This window comes from Bos indicus x Bos taurus, chromosome 24 (assembly GCF_003369695.1).
Source record: "Bos indicus x Bos taurus breed Angus x Brahman F1 hybrid chromosome 24, Bos_hybrid_MaternalHap_v2.0, whole genome shotgun sequence".
Lineage (NCBI taxonomy): Eukaryota > Metazoa > Chordata > Mammalia > Artiodactyla > Bovidae > Bos > Bos indicus x Bos taurus.
The window spans coordinates 43,440,182-43,461,441 of record NC_040099.1 but is presented as its reverse complement, the minus strand read 5'-3'; the positions used below and the strand labels follow the sequence as shown (position 1 = coordinate 43,461,441).

At 42.3% G+C, this 21,260-nt stretch overlaps 1 protein-coding gene across 6 annotated transcripts in view; it reads right to left on the bottom strand.

Annotated features, from left to right (window-relative positions):
• Positions 1-5,806: 5,806 nt before the first annotated feature.
• The window catches only part of CEP192 (centrosomal protein 192), a 74,008-nt gene continuing 58,554 nt past the window's right edge, over positions 5,807-21,260 (bottom strand). For 3 of the 6 annotated variants that reach the window (XM_027526090.1, XM_027526092.1, XM_027526094.1), the window contains 6 exons: positions 21,150-21,245; positions 16,043-16,162; positions 15,536-15,657; positions 13,987-14,116; positions 13,486-13,544; positions 5,807-6,244 (listed from right to left, as the gene is read on the bottom strand). In XM_027526090.1, coding sequence (XP_027381891.1) covers positions 6,103-6,244; positions 13,486-13,544; positions 13,987-14,116; positions 15,536-15,657; positions 16,043-16,162; positions 21,150-21,245 — 669 coding nt within the window. In that variant the 3' untranslated portion in view covers positions 5,807-6,102. Of the gene's footprint in view, positions 6,245-13,485; positions 13,545-13,986; positions 14,117-15,535; positions 15,658-16,042; positions 16,163-20,532; positions 20,573-21,149; positions 21,246-21,260 lie in introns of those variants that run through there. The other 3 variants (XM_027526091.1, XM_027526093.1, XM_027526096.1) reach the window with 3 other exon arrangements.

The following is a 21,260-nucleotide window of genomic DNA, read 5'->3' as shown; positions in this document are numbered from 1 at the left end:
CATTTGCATTTTCTCAACCAATTTTCAGATATCTACTTTGTTGTTGTTCAGTCACTCAGTTGTGTCCAGCTCTTTGCAACCCCATGGACTACAGCGCATCAAGCTTCCCTGTCCACCATCTCCAGGAGCTTGCTCAAATTCATGTCCATTGAGTCAGTGATGGCATCCAACCATCTAGTTCTCTGTCATCACCTTCTCTTCCTGCCTTCAATCTTTCCCAGCATCTTTTCCAATGAGTCAGCTCTTCCCATCAGGTGGCCATAGTATTGGAGCTTCAGCTTCAGAGTCAGTCCTTCCAATGAATATTCAGGATTGATTTCATTTAGAATTGACTGCCTTGATCTTGCAGCCCCAGGGACTCTCAAAAGTCTTCTCCAACACACAGTTCAAAAGCATCAATTCTTCAACATTCAGCCATCTTTATGGTCCAACTCTCACATCTGTACATGACTACTGGAAAAACCATAGCTTTGACTAGACGGACCTTTGTCAGCAAAGTAATGTCTCTGATTTTTAATATGCTAAGTTTGTCATAGCTTTTCTTCCAAGGAGCAAGCGTCTTTTAATTTCATGGCTGCAGATCTGCAGTGATTCTGGAGCCTAAGAAAATAAAGTCTGTCACTGTTTCCACTGTTTTTCCTCACTTATTTGCCATGAAGTGATGGGACCAGATGCTATGATCTTTGTTTTTTTAATGTTGAATTTTAAGCCAGCTTTTTCACTCTCCTCTTTAACCTTCATCAAGAGGCTCTTTAGTTCCTCTTTGCTTTCTGCTGTAAGGGTGGTATCATCTCCATATCTGAGGTTATTGATAATTCTCCTGGAAACCTTGATTCCAGTTTGTGAGTCATCCAGCCTGGCGTTTTACATGATGTACTCTGCATATAAGCTAAACAAGCAGAGTGACAATGTACTCCTTTCCCAATTGGGAACCAGTCCATTGTTCCATGTCTGGTTCTAACTGTTGCTTCTTGACCTGCACACAGGTTTCTGAGGAGGCAGGTAAGGTGGTAGGGTATTTTTGTCTCTTTAAGAATTTTCCACAGTTTGTTGTGATGCACACAGTCAAAGGCTTTAGCATAGTCAATGAAACAGAAGTAGATGGTTTTCTGGAATTCTCTTGCTTCTCTTTTCTGGAATTCTCTTGCTGGAATTCTCTTTGCTGGAATTCTCTCTATGATCCAACGGATGTTGGCAATTTGATCTCTGGTTCCTCTGCCTTTTCTAAATCCAGCTTGAACATCTGGAAGTTCTCAGTCCATGTACTATTGAAGCCTAGCTTGGAGAATTTTGAGCATTACTTTGCTAGTGTGTGAAATGAATGCAATTGTGCGGTAGTTTGAACATTCTTTGGCCTTGCCCATCTTTGGGACTGGAATGAAAACTGACCTTTTCCAGTCCTGTGGCCACTGCTGAGTTTCCCATATTTGTTGGCATATTGAGTGCAAAACTTTCACAGCATCTTCTAGGATATGAAATAGCTCACCTGGAATTCCATCATCTCCACTAACTTTGTTCGTAATGATGCTTCCTAAGGCCCACTTGACTTGGACTCCAGGATGTCTGGCTCTAGGTGAGTGGTCACATCATTGTGGTTATCTGGGTCATGAAGATCTTTTTTGTATAGTTATTTGTATACTTGCCACCTTTTCTTAATATCTTCTGCTTCTGTTATGTCCATACTGTTTCTGTCCTTTATTGTGCCCATCTTTGCATGAAATATTCCCTTGGTATCTCTAATTTTCTTAGAGATCTCTAGTCTCCCATTCTATTGTTTTCCTCTATTTCTTTGCATTGTTCACTTAGGAAGGTTTCTTATTTCTCCTTGCTATTTTTTGGAACTCTGCATTCGACAGGTATCTTTCCTTTCCTCCTTCGCCTTTTGCGTCTCTTTTCTATGCTATTTTACAGCCTCCTCAGACAGCCATTTTGCTTGTCTACTAGCCATCTAAAATTATCATTCTGTGAAATGTTGAAGTTTATGTTCTCTTATCCACATTCCTATTGGATTATCTTCCCCTTCCAATTTATAGGATTTCCAGCATTTGGGGCGCTAGAAATATCAAGCATTGTAGACATATTATCTTTGAATGATATCATCACTTTTGTCTTCTACGAAAACCCTTGGTTGCTAACAGCCTCAATCTATTTGCTTTATTCTGATACCTATGTGTATATATAAATATTTTAAATTATATTTAATAAACCTATGCAATACAGAAACATACATTTATGTTCTATATTTTGTGTAAAATATAAAATAGGCTGTCTTCATGTCCAGATAGAAACAGGTAACCTTCTTAGTGGCTTTAACATCAATATTAAATAACAAAGGGGAAAGCAAATTCATAGTGGAAACAAGTGACCGACTGCCCAGAAGGCAATGGGCTCGCTGACCCTTCTCCTCCAAGGCAAGCAGGTGTGATGCAGCCCTACAGGCAAGGCTGATGGGAAACCTTCTAACCTCAGCCCCAATGGGATCCCACCCACAAGGGATCCTCCCCAAAAAGCCTCTCCAGGGGCTGCCCTGCTTTCTCCTCCTGGACACAGACTGTAACACACCTCACAGAAAAGTCAAGGAGGAGCATCTGCTGGGAGGATCTCAAATGCTGCCACCCATGAGCTTCTCCAGAAGGGAAGTCCATCTAGAACTTTACTAAGATATCATTTCAGAACCTTCTGAGAAAGACGGTCAACAGGCAGCATTTGGCTACCCAATACCTACATTAATAAGTGATACATTCCCTTAAGTTAACTAGCATTGGCAGAAAAAGTGATGTTTAGATCTCTATCTTATTAAAACAATTTCTTTTTAAAAAATTATTTACTTATTTTTGGCTGTGCTAGGTCTTTGTTGCTGCACTCAAGTGGGCTTTGTCCAGTTGCAGTGAGCATGGGCTTCTCTTTGTGGTGACTTCTGTTACAGAGCACAGGCTCTAGATGTGGGGGTTCAGTGGATGTGGCATATGGGCTTAGTTGCTCCCACAGCATGTGGGATCCTCCCTGACCAAGAATCGAACCCACATCACCTGTGTTAGCAGGCAGATTCTCAACCCCTGGACCACCAGGAAAGTTATGTTAACCTCCTTAAAACATTTATTACAAAAATAGTTAATAGTTGAAAATGGTAGAAAGTTCAGACAGTCCCTTGAAAGGCAGCTCCCCCTCCCCACCTTGGGACAGGGTCGTAAGGAGAGGAGGGGCCTCACAGGTACCACTGCCCAACAGTAGTGCCCAAGTGGTCCAGGCGGGAAGCGCCTGAGGCAGGTCCATCCTCCTCACTGGAGGCACCTGGAGGAAGCGGGGAGAGGAAGGAGTGACTCCAGGATGTGCCTGCCTGGGTGTGCTCTGCTCCCTGAGTCAGAGCCAGGGTACCTGTCAGACCCACCTAGTGGAGTGGGAAAAGTGTGTGCACAGATATTGTTTTGGCAAAAATGTAAAGAAACAGGCGCTGTTCACGGAAGTCTGGTAGGACAGCAGTTGGGAACGTCCCCCCAATGACCGTGCTGCCACGCTCTACCCAACCCAACTTAACAGCTACATAGGTGTAGTAGGAAAAGACTGCAATGGCCAACGTGTCCATCAACAAGAAACTTCCAGGTTGTCCTTTGTCTTTGGACTTTGGTTATGCTTTCTCCAGTGTGGGAGATGTAGGTTTGATCCCTGGGTCAGGAAGATCCCCTGGAATGGCAACCCACTCCAGTATTCTTGCCTGGGAAATCCCATGGACAGAGGAGCCTAGCAGGCTACATGTAAATATTAGACACAGTTCTTCATATGTTTATTCCTGGGGGATTCCTCATGGATCTTTTCTTCCATTACTATTTTCTTATATAGAAAGACTACTGATTTTGTGTATCAGTTGTATATCCAGTTACATTACCAAATTCGCTTTATGATTTTTAAAGGAAACTTTCTTGGAATCTGAGGTGGACAACTACATCACTGTCCTGTCTCATCTCCTCCCCCTCCACCTGCCAGGGTCATGCCTAGCACAGACGGGGGCTAAAGGTCCCTGCCTGCTCCTGACTCAGCCCTTCCAGCACTTCTCCATTAGCACGGCCTGCTTCTGACTGGAGATGCAAGTAATTATTGTATACATTTACCATGGACTCTTGATATGTCTATGGAAAGATAAGATACAGACACTCATCCATTTGTTCAGACCATGAACCCTCCTCTCCCCCTCTCCCCGCCTGCACTTCAGGCACTGAGGCTTCAAAGAACCAGCCTTCAGTACAGGTGCCTGTCAGTCAGATGGGCCACCTCACCCGAGCACCTGGAAGGCAGAAAGAGAAGGTTCCCTGTGGGAGGGGAGGGGCTGGGAGCGCCGCCCCCTGACCCCCAAGAACAGCCTGTGGAAGAACAAGTGTGGGAGATCAGGCCTAGCCTCAATGCATGCGGGCCTCTGAGAGTTTAGGAAGCTGCTGCAGAATCAGCCTCCAGGACCCAAAGGACCAGGGTGACGCGGACAGCCGTGGCAGCCCTGGGGTTTGGCATGGCGGGTCTGTGGTGCTGTGAGTCAGCTCAGATGATGGGAGTCCCTGCCCGGATTCAAGGCCTCAGGAAGCAGGTCTCACATGCGGCTGAATCCACAACATGGCCTGTCCCCAGGTCAACTCCTCAAAGTGATTTCGTTGGTCAACCCAAGTGCAGAGAGAACTTCCTGAGTGAGGGGCGTGGGGCTGCCTGCTGACCTGCAGGGGCACTGAGGAGGAGGCCTGGGCCAACCCTGCTCAGAATGGGCACACGAGCACCTCCACGTGCCCATGGACATATTCTGGGGGCAACACCAGACACACAAGACAGGACGTCTATGAGACACAGCCGGCTCCTCCTCCACCTGCTGTCAGAGCCCTGCTGCTCCGAGTCCACCACTGCTCAAAGGGCTCAGAGCACAGGTGAAAACTCACAGGCTCCCTTGGTCCCAGGCCACTTCCTGGGGATGAAATTAAAAACCTAAAGAAGAAACAAAACCAGGAAGTATCTCTGTTAAGACTGAAGGGAACGTTTTAACCAAGAGGATGGGCAGTTGCTAGACCACCTCTGCTCTCACCTGTGGACAACCCACATGGCTGGCAGGTAAGATGTCCTGAGCTTGCGCACAGGAAGGAGTGCACTTCCCTGTCTCAGGTGTAAACGTTGGGGTCAGAGCCCTCCCAGTGGCAGCTCTGCACATGTTCCATGATCCTCCTGCACTGTCGGCAACATCAGCCACGACCCACACGCTGCTGCACAACACCTACCAGCAATGGCCACAACTAGTGGAACCAGGGAAGTCACAGCACGGGGGCTCTGTCCCCGCCCCTGGGTCCCAGTGGTACCTGATGGCTGTGCCCTTCTACACCAGGTTCTGAAGTCATCCTGTTCACCTTTAACTTCAATAAACGCTCTCCTAAAATACACCATCAACCTCTCCCAAGTGTCTGCACACTTAAGGACACTGTCCCATTCTGGAGAAAGACAGCTTCTTTGGAAGGAAGCTTTCCTTTCTATTCTGGGCAACTAGCTAAAAGACTGGAGAAGGCAATGGCACCCCACTCCAGTACTCTTGACTGGGAAATCCCATGGATGGAGGAGCCTGGTAGGCTGCGGTCTATGGGGTCGCACAGAGTCGGACACGACTGAAGCGACTTAGCAGCAGCAGCAGCTAAAAGACAAAGGAACCAAGAAGGAATTGCTTAAGGCAAACAAAACTTTGTGATGGAAAAGAAAATTCACAGAACAGAAACGCAGGAGCTTGGAAATAATTAGCAGAATAAAGTGATATTCTAATTTCTGTATGACATCATATAAAAAAGACAAGTTCAGTGGAAATTAAGTTTATTTCTGGATATACCAACTAAAACATATGTCAAATTTATTCAGAGTATCATCATCAATGCAAAAATAGAACTCTCTTCTCTGTAAAAGTTAAATACAAGACTGTAGGCTAGATACATGATTATTTTAGTCAGGTATTAGCTTCTCAAAGCAACAAATCTACAGTTATAGACATCCAATTTATCATACAAAATATACACAAATGCATAACTGTAGTGTAGAAAAAAAAGGAAATTACCAAAATGTAACTTAGGTCATTTACTTTACACACACTGGATTCTAGCTGATGTTTCCAAGAGCTTCACCAATGAGTCGGACAGCGACACTCTTGCCTTCGTCTGTTTGAACGACGAGCAAAGCTTCAAACTTGCCCACGGACTTGGGCTTGAACTGCACGGGCATGTTGATGTAGTGCTGGGCTCTGTAGAGAAAAAGGGGTGTCAACACGGCATCAGGGCAGTCAGAGCCCCCCAGTCACACGACGCCTGGTGGAGAGTGAGCCTGGTCAAGGAAACAGGAGCTGCAAGGCTTGGAGCCTGGTGCCGCGTCTGCAGGAGCAGGAGGCAGCCAAGCCCAGGAAGGCTCAGGGCGTACTTGCCAGCAGCCACCCCATGGCTGCAACCAACTTTACTGGGGCTGGCAGGTTTGCTCCAAAATTCTTAAGAAACCTACCAAGAGTTTCCTTGAAAATTTATGATCGTATTCTACTTGAGGCACAGACAAGTATTATGCTGGCGGGTTTGTTTCTGCTCACAAAACGAGGTTCCAAAAGCTTCAAAAATACATCTTTACTCCTGAGGGGAACAAGATGCAGGCCCTTCCCACAGCCCGTTTGATGCCACCGACCTTCTGTTTTAATGGTTTTTAAGTGAAACCTCACAGCTTTCAGACTCTCCTCAGAGGGCAGATCCCTCTGAGCTCAGCCACACGTGTGTGGGCTCAGTAGAGGGACCGGACTGCGCTTCTGTTTCCAGCATGTTTCCTGACCCAGCACAGTGGGTTAGAAATTCAGAAAACAGGCCAAGTATTTCAAAGCCCTTTTCCTGGAGGTAACAAAATATACATATTCAAAGTCTGGGTCATTTTTCACCAATGCATTTACCTCATTTTTCCACATCAAAGCAAAGCTGCTTTTAAAGAAACTGCTACCTATTGATGGCACTGACAAATGACAACTTTCTCTTTCATGTTAGCATCTTAATCCTCAGAATAATGTAGTACAATCTGCCAACCTAAGAGGCTTCGTAACTTATGAATTACTAAAACACATTAAAATATCCAAAAATAAATCTTTAGATGATTCCATTATTAGCAAAGTTCAACATGGAATGCAGAACTCTATATTTAACTGAGAAAGAATTTTGAAAAACATACTATGACAAATACGTATCACCTGCTTTAGATTCACACACTGAATAAACTGGGATGCAACCTAGGAAGAACCAGGGTCCACACAGCTCCAGCACCCAGCAGTGTGGTGACCAAGGGGGCTTTACACCCATACATACATACACACAAACACACACGGGAACATGTAACAGGAAAGCATGCTGACACAACGTGGAAATCCTCAGCTGAGGACAACTTTTGCAGCAGAGGCATGAGAACCAGTGCCTGATGGTGCAGAGGCAGGGCTGGCGGAGTGCCCGAAACACCTCAGCCCCCCACAGCCATAACCTATAAACGTCAGCAATCCGAATCCTTCTTTCTCTGTAACTTAGAAGCGTCCCTCTGGCTGCTCGGCCACAAGGCCAGCTCGCAGAATGCATGTGGGTATGAGCCCGGCAGACGGGGCATCATCTGCAAAGTCTCAGCAGACTAGACTTGAATAAACAGTCAGCAGAGGACACTCTAGGGGCTAAGTGGGAACACAACAGATTCTTCTTAAAAAGTCATGAGAGAGAGGGGACCACCTAGAGCCCACAGCAGAACCCTGACCAAAACCCCACCCGTCAGTGCCCCTCTTCCATCACCTCCACCATCACCCACCTTCTGTGGGCAACAGGATGTGCCCAGTACACGCCCTCGCCCCAGGCAAATCCCCAGAACCTACTGTCAGCTAACAGCCCTGTTGCAAGACTGCCAGGACAGTGAACCTCCTGGTATGGAGCAGAGCTCCCACTCGAGGACTGGGGCTTGCTAGCCCCAGGGCAGGCAGCCCCCTGAGAAAAACAAGGTGACCAACAGGGACTGGGAGGGGCTCCCCTGGAGCCTCACACAGCCTGTCCACCTGCCGAGTCCAGCACTGTCACTGCACCAGCCTCTACAGCTCACAAGACCGTTCAGTGGCCTCACCCCTAGGAGGAGTACAAGCCCCTATGCTCACACGGGGAGTAGCCCCACCCCTGTTTGTGAGAGGATTCTCAGGGAGCAAGGCTCTACTTCTCCAAAGTGGAAAGAAGCCATTCTTACGTATGAAGAGGCCAGCTTCCCGCCTTCCTCTATGTAAGATCTAAGCCTATGCACGTGTCACGAGGGAAGTTTTCTACGACGTAGAGTTTACTTCACCTGGTTGAACAGATCAGAGTTACTGCTTTGCACTTATGGTCTTCTTATTCATATTTCACCAAGTTTATACTGAGTTGCTAATTATTAAAGTTTTTTTGATGCTGGAATTTGTAACATTACATATTTATCCTAAGTTCAGAATAATGAAATGTATCAGAATAACTTCAGTACCTGCCACCAATAAAGTATAAAATTACCTTATTTAAATCTCTTTTCAAAGTATAAAAAGTTAAAGATATTTTAAAGTAATAACATGTTTAAGAATATAAAGCAAACATAAGTATCTTATGAGGCAATTTGAAATGCTACCTTATGTACACTGTCCAAATTTTGCTTCATTAAAAAATATTTTCTCATGTTTCTAAACTCTCTTAGATGCTGTGACATGACCTAGGCTGCACAGAAAAGCTGCTGCTGCTGCTAAGTCACTTCAGTCGTGTCCAACTCTGTGCGACCCCATAGACGGCAGCCCACCAGGCTCCTCCGTCCCTGGGATTCTCCAGGCAAGAACACTGGAGTGGGTTGCCATTTTCTTCTCCAATGCATGAAAGTGAAAAGTGAAAGTGAAGTCACTCAGTCGTGTCCGACTCTTAGCGACCCCATGGACTGCAGCCCACCAGGCTCCTTGGTCCATGGGATTTTCCAGACAAGAGTACTGGAGTGGGGTGCCATTGCCTTCTCCAGCACAGAAAAGCAGTGAGTATTTAATTTAGGACAGCTAAAAATGTTCTAGCACTGGAATGGCAAGTCATCATGTTCAACTGTATAAAAATGTCTACTTTGAGATGGCAAGAATGAACACATCTTAGATTTTAAAACTGTTTTTTAGACAAATTGAAACTAAGCAAAATGCCATCTCACTGATAAAAAGTTCCATGTTAAGAATGCTTTAAGCATCACACCCGTCGCATCTACAGCACTACAGGCAGCTGTGTGTGAGGAGCAGGAAGACCTCAGGGATAGGAGGACGGCCAGCCAGGCAACCAGAAGAAGGATGCTACCAGCTGGCCACAGGGTCAGATGAGGAAGCTGACGGTGGCAATGTGAAAATACTTTTGACCTGTTCACTGCCAAAACTACATTTGCATTTAGGTCGTGTGGTCTCCTGTAAGGCCTCCCAGCTCCCAGGTAACCACAAACTGCCCGTGGACCTCCCTCAGCTAACCTTCTCACAGCCTGGCTGGGAACAGAGACTGCTGCGTGTGATGCTACTAGTATCAAACAGAAACAGGTCTTTTCTCTGCAAAGGACCAAGACGGAGCTGATTTACAAATTTCAGCTAAAATAGTTTAAATTTTTAAAAAGTCTGTGAAAGCAAATTAAGTGAAAAATGTGAAACTATAGTGTATTCAGGAATGAAAGTTGGAAAAGGAACATTCATCTCCAGGTACGTTGACTGCATCATCCTTCAGTCATAAAACAGGCAACAGTGACATAAGGCCTTTTCCCTGGTAGCTCAGCTGGTAAAGAATCTGCCTGCAATGCAGGAGACCCAGGTTCAATCCCTGGGTCAGGAAGATCCCCTGGAGAAGGAAACAGCAACCTTCTGCAGTATTCGGAGAAGGCAATGGCACCCCACTCCAGTACTCTTGCCTGGAAAATCCCATGGACAGAGGGGCTTGGAAGGCTGCAGTCCATGGGATCGCTGAGGGTCAGACATGACTGAGCAACTTCACTTTCCCTTTTCACTTTCATGCACTGGAGAAAGAAATGGCAACCCACTCCAGTGTTCTTGCCTGGAGAATCCCATGGACAGAGGAGCTTGGTGAGCTACAGCCCACAGGATCGCAGAGAGTCAGACACGACTGAGCGACTAACACACTGACATACGGCCAAACAATTTAACAAGTTACTGTTCCTGAGTCTTTATCAAAACTGTAGATGAAGTGAATGCAAATATTGTTTCTTAAAAAGCTGTAAGCTCTTCAAACAAATTTTTTAAAAATCTGAAGGTGTCTTAACTTTTAAAAAACAAGTTTATTTTTTTAAAGATAAATGCTCCTTGAAACAAAGATCTGAAGCCCCAGGTGTATGCTGGTTTACACAAAAGTGTTCCCAGACTCCTATGCTTCATGCTTAAAGACACAATGCCTGCGAAACACTGATCAAGCTCAGGGACGTAAACCAAGCAGACAGCAAACAGGAAGCAGAGTTATTTACTACGGCCATTACAATAAGGTTCAAATTCAGATAACAGCAGTGTTCAGGACTAATCACTCACTCAGGATCAATTTGTCTTCAGTCACTAAAAAGGGCCCCAACTGGGAATTCAAATGACTATCTGTGAACAGCGAACTGCTCCTGCAGGTCAGCCTCAGCTCGGCAGAGCCAGCCTGCTCTAAGCACCCTGGAACGTCACCAGTCTCAGGCCCCAGGGGAGGGACCCACAGACCAATGGGAGAGGAGAGCTCAGGGCAGAGAAGTGGGAAAGTTTGGACTGGGAGTGTTTAAGGCTGCCATCGTCCACGTTCTTGATGAAGAGACTGGCTGGGAAAGCGCTGACAGAACTGTGATGCTGTCAACACCTGTGGGTCCTGCTGGGGCTTTTCAGGACCCCAGGACTGCCTCTCACATATCCTGTAACGAGTCCAGGCTGCCGGCACCTTTACAAATTAGGTCACTGAGGCTGAGAGAGGTCTAGGTGTATTCACTGCTGACTCCACACAACTTGTACCTTTGGCCTGGGCTCCTAAGAGGTAGGTTTCCAACCACAGAGGATGGGTGAATGGGGTCAAGAAGGGGAAGAAAGTATGAGGGGTAGAGGGAATGACTTATCTTCCAACAACAAGAGGAAGCGTAAGCTTCTGAGTCAGTGCTGCTGGGCTAGTAACTCAGTCAGCCCTCGATTGCCTACAAGGGGCCTAGTTTTCACAGAATAGAACATGCTTCTAGGACCGCTTCCTGATGCTAAAGTGAAAGAGCTTATAATAAATAAAGTTTAATTAAAGATTCAAACATGAAGATAAAATTATTTTTAGTATTAAGTGCAATGCAACCCTAATGTTAAAATTGTAAATATCAGTGACAACCCAGTTTGAAATTTCAGCCTTTACAGGTGTCATATGGAAAAATAAAATTAGCAAGACCCCAAAACAATTAGCAAAATTGATAGTACATACCTATCAATAATTACTTTACATGTAAATGGATTAAATGCTCCAATCAAAAGAGTGGCTCAATGGATACAAACACAAAACCAGCATATATGCTGGCTACAGGAGACTCACTTTAGATCTAAAGACTTACACAGCCTGAAAGTGAGACGACTGGAAACAATGTTACACAGAAGTAACCCAAGTGCCTGAACAGATGAAGATACCTACAGACACAGTGGGATACACCCAGCCATAAAAGAGAATGAAATCTTACCATCTGCAATAACATGAATGGACTGAGGGAGTATTATGCTAAACTAAAATAAGTCCGAGAGACAAAACATCAAATGACCTCACTTACATGTGGAATCTAGAAAACAAAACAAATGAATAAACATAACAAAACAGAAAGAGTCATGGAGAAAAAGAACAAACAGGTGGCTGCCAGAGGGGATGGGGGTACAGGAGGAAAGAAATAGGTGAGGAAGGTGACAAGGCACAAACATCCAGTTCCAAAATAAATGAACAGCAGGTATGAGATGTACAGCTAGGGAACATAGTAACTATGTAATGTCTTTGTGTTGGTAATGTACCATCCTAGACTTAGTGTGGTGAAATCAGTTTGAAATGTACAGAAATAAAAACAGAAATACAGTAACTAAGAGTGTTGGAGGTCAATTACACTTCCCCCTCAAAAAAAAAAAGAAAAAAAAAGGTAAAAAAAAAAAGGTAAAAAAAAAAAATTAAAAGCAGCCAGAAAAAAAGACACATCAGGCAGAGGAATGAACAGGAGGATGACAGTAGACTTCTTGTTAGAAACAATGTAAGCCAGACAGTAGTGTAGCAGATTTATAAGATGGGAACAGGGGATAATACTGTCAGAATTATGTGCTAAGCAAGACTGTCTCTCAGAAATGAAGGCAAGGGACTTCCCTGGCAGTCCAGTGATTAAGACTTCACCTTTTAACACAGGGGGTGCAGGTCAGATTCCTGGTTAGGAAGTTAAGATCCCACATGCCTTGTAGCCAAAAAGCCAAAACATAAAACAGAAGCAATATTGTAACAAATTCAATAAAGATTTTTAAAAAATGATGGTAAGATAAAAATATTTTCAGACATTAAAAAAAAAATGCATAGAAAAGATCAGATTTGTGGTTGGAGAAGGTGGTGGGTGGGACTGATAAAAAGTACATCAAAAGTCAGAAAGCAAAAACTTCCACTTGTAGGATAAATATGCACCAGGCCATGTGATATACAACATGGAAAATATACTGAACATGTTGTGTTATATATATGAAAGTTGTTGACAGAATAAATCCTAATAGTTCATGTTGCAGGAAAAAAAAACATTTTATTCTGTTTAATTTTGTATATATATGAGATGAAAGTGTTCACAAAATTTACTGTGATAATCATTTCATGATGTATGTAAGTCAAATCATTATGCTACACACCTCAAATTTACACAGTGCTGTGTGTCAATTACATCAATAAAACTGGAAGAATATATATAAATACCTTAAAAATGAATAAAAACACTAAAAAAATAAAATAAGCAAGGATGGCAAGAAAATGAGGCCCTGATGAAAGAACAATATAGGATTATTTCAAGAATTACACTGGAAAACAGGATAATAAAAGTTTTTCCAATTAATCTGGGAAGATTTTTGTCCAAATTAGTAAAAATTTAAATCCTTGATTCTTAGTGTGATGAAAGTAACACCTGATGCAGAAATTACTCTAAAGTTAATCATAAGACAACAAAGGTTCTAGTTAAGTATATGGCTGTCAAAATACTGGGTAACAGGAGTCACACCCTAAGCCCAAACACTGTGCAAATCTGAGTTGATACTCGCCACGTAAACCCACAGTCAGACTGTTTCCCCTGCAGGCTCCTCATCCCCTTCACCATGCACTTAGTGCTCTGGGTGTTAGTGATGAAGATGAGGGGCTGTAACTGAGGGAGACATCACAGTCCTAGCCCCCAAGAGCAATCTCAGGGTCCTGAACACAAAGAGCTGCACCAGGATGAGAACACTTTGATTTATGATAAACTCACCTCAAAGAATATTTTGAATGTTTGACGTAGAAAGGCTCTCTGGGACTTAAAAACTTGAGCTGGAATTTAATATGAAACACTTTATGAAGTTACACAAGTTAGATATCTGTGCATATTTAAGTCAACACACCGTGCATTTGCTTATGTATACCCACAAGATGAAGTTAAGACAATAAATGCTCATGGAAGGGAATTTTAATGAATTTACTATAGTTCTGACTGGAGTAAATGTTATCCAGAAATATGCTCATAGGATCATACAGAAGAAAACAAGAGCAGAAACTAAAAAATGAAAATATGAAAATACTGGATAATTTTCAGACAAAGGATCATAAACTTCCCATGAGTTTCTCTTCAAACACAGTATTAAGATATTTTAAAAATTAACTATTTTACCTTAAATATCATCTATAAAACAATCTTCTAATTCTTAGGAAAATGTTTATCAAATAGTAGAATACATTTATTTTTCCACAACCCACAGCAATATTTCCAACTTACTGAGTGTGTAATAAAAGAATTATTTCGCAAATTGACTTTCAATGTCCTTGACTCCCCAACTCTCGTTGGCAGAAATTGATACACGTCTTCTGGGGCATAAACTCCACGGTGGGTCAAGTCAAGTTGCCTGCTATGGAGACAGGGTTGAAAATTAACTATTTACAATCTACAGAAACTTAAACTATTTGTATATAATAAATTATATAACTTGTGTATATGGCTTTAACTTGTGTTTTCTCCCACATTTCAGTTAAAGTAGTTTTGTGAAGGTGACTGTCTGATCAGTACTAACATTGCTGGTGCCAGGAAGCATCCAGGCATGCCTGGCAGCAGCTGATATAGGCAGCAGAACCTCCTCTCTTGGAGAGGTACTTAACATGCTTTTCTTAAAAGCATCTTCCTCCAGAACTAAGTCAAACCTAAGTATGAGTTAACTAAGAACTATAAGAAACATTTTCATGTAAGTTAGAAAGAGAAAGATGAATACTATACAATATCACTTATACGTGAAATCTAAAATATGACACAAATGAACATACCTACGAAAAAGAAACAGAACCACAGACACAGAGAAGAGACTTGTGGTTGCCAAGGGGGAGGGGTTTGGGGGAGAGACGGACTGGGAGGTTGGGGTTAGCACATGTAAGCTTTTATATATAGAATGGATAGACAACAAGGTCCTACTGTATAGCACAGAGAATTATATTCAATATCCTGTGTAAACCATATGGATAAGAATGTATGTAACATTGCTTTGCTGTACAGCAGAAATAAACACAATGCTATACATCAACTATACTTCAATAAAAAGTTATTAAAAAAGCACATTCCTGAAAAAAATTTTTCATTAGGTTAAACATTTACATATTATCATTAAAGCTCTGCAAGCCACTGATATAACATACATTTTATAAAGTTTTTAAGAATCTACTTTCATATACTCTTTTCGGGAATGTAAAATGGAAAGGCTACTTTGGGAACATTCTTCGATTTAAGGTTAAGGTTAAAAAAATTCCTACCACATGACTCAGTAATTCTACTCTAAGACATTTTTACCCAAAAGAAATGAAAGAATATGTCCACAAAAACACACATATAACAATGTTCACTGCATCTTCATTCACAAGGGCTCCAAGGTGGAAGACACCAAATGCCAAAGGATAAAGAAACAATGGTGACGTGCCCCTGTGACGGGTCATGTGAATTCCACATGCAAAGGTACCCACCACAGGTGGACTCACCAACACCAAAGATCCCAACATCACCACCTAAGTGAAAGAAGCCAGGCAAAACCTGAGTGCAGGTGTACATGAGATCCACAGAACTAAGGCAACATACAGAACAGAATAAACCCCAGGCGAGGGTGGGGGTGGCTGGAGAAGCCGCGTGAGAACTCCCAGATGAGAGGAACTGGGAGTCAAGTCTCTACCTTGACTGCAGTGGGGTGACACATGTCAATCACAGGTAAGCCACTGGGCATTTTGTCGAATGAGATTATACCTCAATAAAGTACTGGGAAAAACTCATGAGAATGAGAGAAATAACATACCCAGGTATGAGGGCAGAAGCCTCAGATACAGCCTGTCTTCGAAGCTTAAGTAAATTATCTATTTTAATGAGGCTATTTGCAGAAATGCGTGAAATTCCAGGCTCACTTTCTGCTCTGACACTCTGTAGAAAAAAATCACAGGGTGGAGGAGGAGAAATAAATACATGGACATTTACCTAACTGAATTTTACTACTTCCTAATTCTTAAAAAGGACACTTCAGATTTTTAAATTCCTTTAATTACAAATGCTTTATCTTGTACTGTTTCTCTCTGTGTCTCACACACACACAAAAACCTTACCTAATTAAGGCAAACATAGATTTCACAGAGCCAATAAATCAAGACACATAATAAAACTAAGATGATAAGCAGCTACAGTAGAATTAATGGGATTATAATAAAACCAGGAACATACTTAGCTTTCTCAGGCCAGTTTTTCAGGCCAGTTTCACCTGGTATCTCCAAAACACACCCAGTAATTTACTTAAATTCAGGGAAACACTCACATGTCCAGAGAGCTGGAATCTTAAGGTGTGCTTCAGGTGAGGCTCTTTAAGAGGGTGACACTCAACATCCCAAAACTGGGCATAGTCTCCTCTATCTCTGGGCAAAAACATGATGGAGACCTACAAACAACACATCCAGGAGAGAAATTTAGACTCTGAACCTTACACACATGCACTGAGGTTACCAATTCAAAGTGTGGTATGAAGAAATTAAAGGGGAAAACTGTCTTTGTATTGATTAATTTTGCACTAATGGAAAAAGAATTTGAACATTTTTAGTGGGTTTGTTACTGTACCTGTACCAGATCCAAGTATATTTTTCAAGTCAGGGAGCCAGATTCCTCCAGCCTTATCTTTCTTTCTCAAGACTGCTTTGGCTATCTGGAGCCTTTAAGTGTTTCCATACAAATTTAAAAATTTTTTTCTAGTTTTCTGAAAAATGCCATTGAGATTTTGACAGGGATTGCACCTCATCTATAGATTGCCTTGGGTAGTACAGTTGTTTTAACAATACTGATCCTTTCAATCCAAGAACACAGTATGTCTTTCTGTTTGCATCCACTTCAATTTCTTTCATCAGCATCTCATTCTTTTCAGAGAATAGGTCTTTTGCCTCTTAAGTAGGTTTATTCCTAAGTATTTTATTGTTTTTGATTCATTGGTAAATGGGATTATTTTCTCAGTTTTCCTTTCTGATAGTTTGTTCTCAGTGTATAGAAATGCAACAGATTTCTGTATGTTAATTTGGTATTCTACAACTTTACCAAATTCATTAGTAAGCTCTGGTTTTCTGGTGGCGTCTTTAGGATTTTTTATGTATAGCAAGATATTCCAGTGAAACCCAAACGAACTTTTTGGCCAACCCAATATCCTGTCAAACAGAAACAGTGAGTTTTACTTCTTTTCCAATTTGGATCTCTTTTCTTTCTTTTTCTTCGCTGATTCCCATCACTAAGACTTCCAAAACTATGCTGAATAAAAGTAGAGAGTGGTCATCCTTGTCTTGTTCCCGACCTAAGAAAGAATGCTTTCAGCTTTTCAGTGTTGAGTATGATGTTACCTGTGAGTTTGTCATATGTGACCTTTATTAGGTTGAGGTATGTTCCCTTTATGCCCACTTTCTGAAGAGTTAATTATAAATGGATGTTGAATTTTGTTAAAAGCTTTTTCTGCATCAATTGAGATAATCATAAGGCTTTTATTCTTCAACTTGTTAATGTGGTACATCACATCAACAAATTATTATTTGCAGTCATTGAAAAATCCTTGCATCCCTGGGAAAAATCCCACTTGATGATGGTGTTTGATCCTTCCAATGTATTGTTGGATTCAGTTTGCTAGTGTTTTTTTTTTTTTTTTTTTTTTTTTGACAGTTTTTACACCTACATTCAGAGATACTGGTCTGTAATTTTTGCTTTTTGTGTGTGATTATCTTTGCCTGGTTTGGTAACAGAATGATGGTGGCCTCATAGCATGAGTTAGAAAGTGTTTCTTCCTCTGTATATTTTGGAACAGTTTTATAAGGATAGGTGCTAACTCTTCTTTAAATGTTTGGTAGAATTCACTATACTACAAAGCTACAGTAATCAAAATAGCATGGTACTGGTTCCAAAACAGATACATAGATCAATGGAACAGGACAGTTCAGTTCAGTTGCTCAGTCATGTCTGACTCTTTGCGACCCCATGAACCGCAGCACGCCAGGCCTCCCTGTCCATCACTGACTCCCAGAGTCCACCCAAACCCACGTCCTTCGGGTCGATGATGCCATCCAACTATCTCATCCTCTGTTGTCCCCTTCTCCTCCTGCCCTCAACTTTCCCAGCATTAGGGTCTTTTCAAATGAGTCAGCTCTTCACATCAGGTGGCCAAAGTACTGGAGTTTCAGCTTTAGCATCATTCCTTCCAAAGAAATCCCAGGGCTGATCTCCTTCAGAATGGACTGGTTGGATCTCCTTGCAGTCCAAGGGACTCTCAAGAGTCTTCTCCAACATCACAGTTCAAAAGCATCAATTCTTCGGCGCTCAGCTTTCTTTACAGTCCAACTCTCACATCCATACATGACCACTGGAAAAACCATAGCCTTGACGAGATGGACCTTTGTTGGCAAGGTAATGTCTGTGCTTTTTAATATGCTGTGTAGGTTGGTAGTACCTTTCCTTCCAAGGAGGAAGCGTCTTTTAATTTCATGGCTGCATTCACCATCTGCAGTGATTTTGGAGCCCAAAAAAATAAAGTCTGCCACTGTTTCCACTGTTTCCCCATCTATCTGCCATGAAGTGATGGGACAGGATGCCATGATCTTCGTTTTCTGAATGTTGAGCTTTAAGCCAACTTTTTCACTCTCCTCTTTCACATTCAGGAACAGGACAAAGAGACCAGAAATAAACCCCCATTTATGGCCAATTACTCTGCAACAAGAGAGGTAAGAATATAAAATAGAGGAAAAAAGTCTCTTCAATAAGTCGTTCTGGGAAAACTGGACAGCTATTAATACATGGAAAAGAATACAATTGGGACATTCTCTAACATCATATAAAAAACAAACTCAAAATGGATTAAAGACCAGAAACCATAAAACTCCTAGACACAGGCAGACGACTCTCTGACATTGATTGTAGCAGTATTTTTTTTTTAATCTGTCTCCTAAAGTAAAGGAAATAAAAGCAAAAATAAACAAATGGGACCTAACTAAACTCCTAAGCTTTTACACAGCAAAGGAAACAATCAACAAAATGAAATGACAACCTGCTGAATAGAGGAAAATATTTGCAAATGATATGACCAGTAAGGAGTTAATATCCAACATATATAAATAGCTCACAGACAAAAAATCAGGCCAATTAAAAAATGAGGAGAAGAACTAAATACACATTTGTCCAAAGAGGAAATGCAAATGGCCAACAGGTACGTGAAAACATGCACAACATTGCAAACCACCAGGGAAATGAAAATCAAAACCACAAAGAGCTACCACCTCACAACTGTCAGGATGGCCATCACCAAGAATACAAATAACAAATGTTGGCAAGAATGTGGAGAAAACGGAACCCTTGTACACTGTTGGTGGGAATGTAAGTTGGGGCAGCCACTGTGGAAAACAGTGCAGAAGTTTCTCAAAAAACAAAACTGAACTACTATATGACCCAGCAGGGCTTCCCAGGTGGTTCAGTGGGCTGCTGTCTATGGGGTCACACAGAGTCGGACACGACTGAAGTGACTTAGCAGCAGTAGCAGATATGAAAGCAACCTAAGTGTCCATCAACAAATGAATGTATAAAGAAGGTATGGTATGTGTGTACATGTACACACACACAATATAATATTAGGAAAAAGAATAAAACCATGCCATTTGCAGCAACATGGGTGGATTTGGGGGGCACTGTGCCCAGTGAAAAAAGTCAGAGAGAGAAAGACAAATACTATATGATATCACTTATATATACAGACTCTAAGAAATACAAGTAAAAAATAAGCAGACTCACAGATGTATGGAACAAACTAGCAGTCACTGGTGGGGATGGAGGAGGGGCAATATAGGAGTAGAGGATTAAGAGGTACTAACTATTTAGGCATAAAATAAGGTATTGATAAGAGGATGTATTATACAACATGAGGAATATAGCCAATACTGTATAAAAATTACAAATGGATTATTATCTTTAAAAATCAGATCAGATCAGTCACTCAGTCATGTCTGACTCTTTTCGACCCCATGAATCGCAGCATGCCAGGCATCCCTGTCCATCACCAACTCCCGGAGTTCACTCAGACTCATGTCCATCGAGTCAGTGATGTCATCCAGCCATCTCATCCTCTGTCGTCCCCTTCTCCTCTTGCCCCCAATCCCTCCGAGCATCAGAGTCTTTTCCAATGAGTCAACTCTTCACATGAGGTGGCCAAAGTACTGGAATTTCAGCTTTAGCATCATTCCTTCCAAAGAAATCCCAGGGCTGATCTCCTTCAGAATGGACTGATTGGATCTCCTTGAAGTCCAAGGGACTCTCAAGAGTCTTCTCCAACACCACAGTTCAAAAGCATCAATTCTTTGGCGCTCAGCCTTCTTCACAGTCCAACTCTCACATCCATACATGACCACAGGAAAAACCATAGCCTTGACTAGACGGACCTTTGTTGGCAAAGTAATGTCTCTGCTTTTGAATATGCTATCTAGATTGGTCATAACTTTCCTTCCAAGGAGTAAGCGTCTTTTAATTTCATGGCTGCAGTCACCATCTGCAGTGATTTTGGAGCCCAGAAAAATAAAGTCTGACACTGTTTCCACTGTTTCCCCATCTATTTCCCATGAAGTGATGGGACCGGATGCCATGATCTTCGTTTTCTGAATGTTGAGCTTTAAGCCAACTTTTTCACTCTCCACTTTCACCTTCATCAAGAGGCTTTTGAGTTCCTCTTCACTTTCTGCCATAAGGGTGGTGTCATCTGCATATCTGAGGTTATTGATATTTCTCCCGGCAATCTTGATTCCAGCTTGTATTTCTTCCAGCCCAGCATTTCTCATGATGTACTCTGCATGTAAGTTAAATAAACAGGGTGACAATATACAGCCTTGACATACTCCCTTTCCTATTTGGAACCAGTCTGTTGTTCCATGTCCAGTTCTAACTGTTGCTTCCTGACCTGCATACAAATTTCTCAAGAGGCATTATATTACGCACCTATAACTTACATAATATTATATCATAATCCAAATAAAAGAAATAGAAATACAATGTTAAAATAGTACAAATCCTTAAAAAAAAGTTATTTTAGAGTGCAAGATCAGCACTGGTAGAGCTTTTTGACTGGCTGGTTGACAAAACCACTGTCTGGATCAGTCCCCTGGAAGTATGTTCCCAGCACAGGCTAGCCAGGTGACAAGCTCACACCAGAATGAGTGAGCACCAATCACACACCAACCATGGTGTTGTTACCTAGCAAGACGTCCTGCTGCAGGAGCACAGTGTGCTGCTGCCACTTTCGCAGGAGCCTGGCTATGAGCAGCACCATCCAGGTGGAGTGAACTCTTCTGGGTGGAAATGAGGCACTCCTGGCCAGTTGACACTATGTTCCCACCAGACAGCTGTGAAAAGATGTCAGAACTCACCTTTTGGACACTATGGCCTTCCACTACACCAGAAATAGGAGAACATCTGAATGCTGCATAGGTAGCTCTAAAAACATCTCCACTCTCATCAACTCCCTACAAAGACACCAT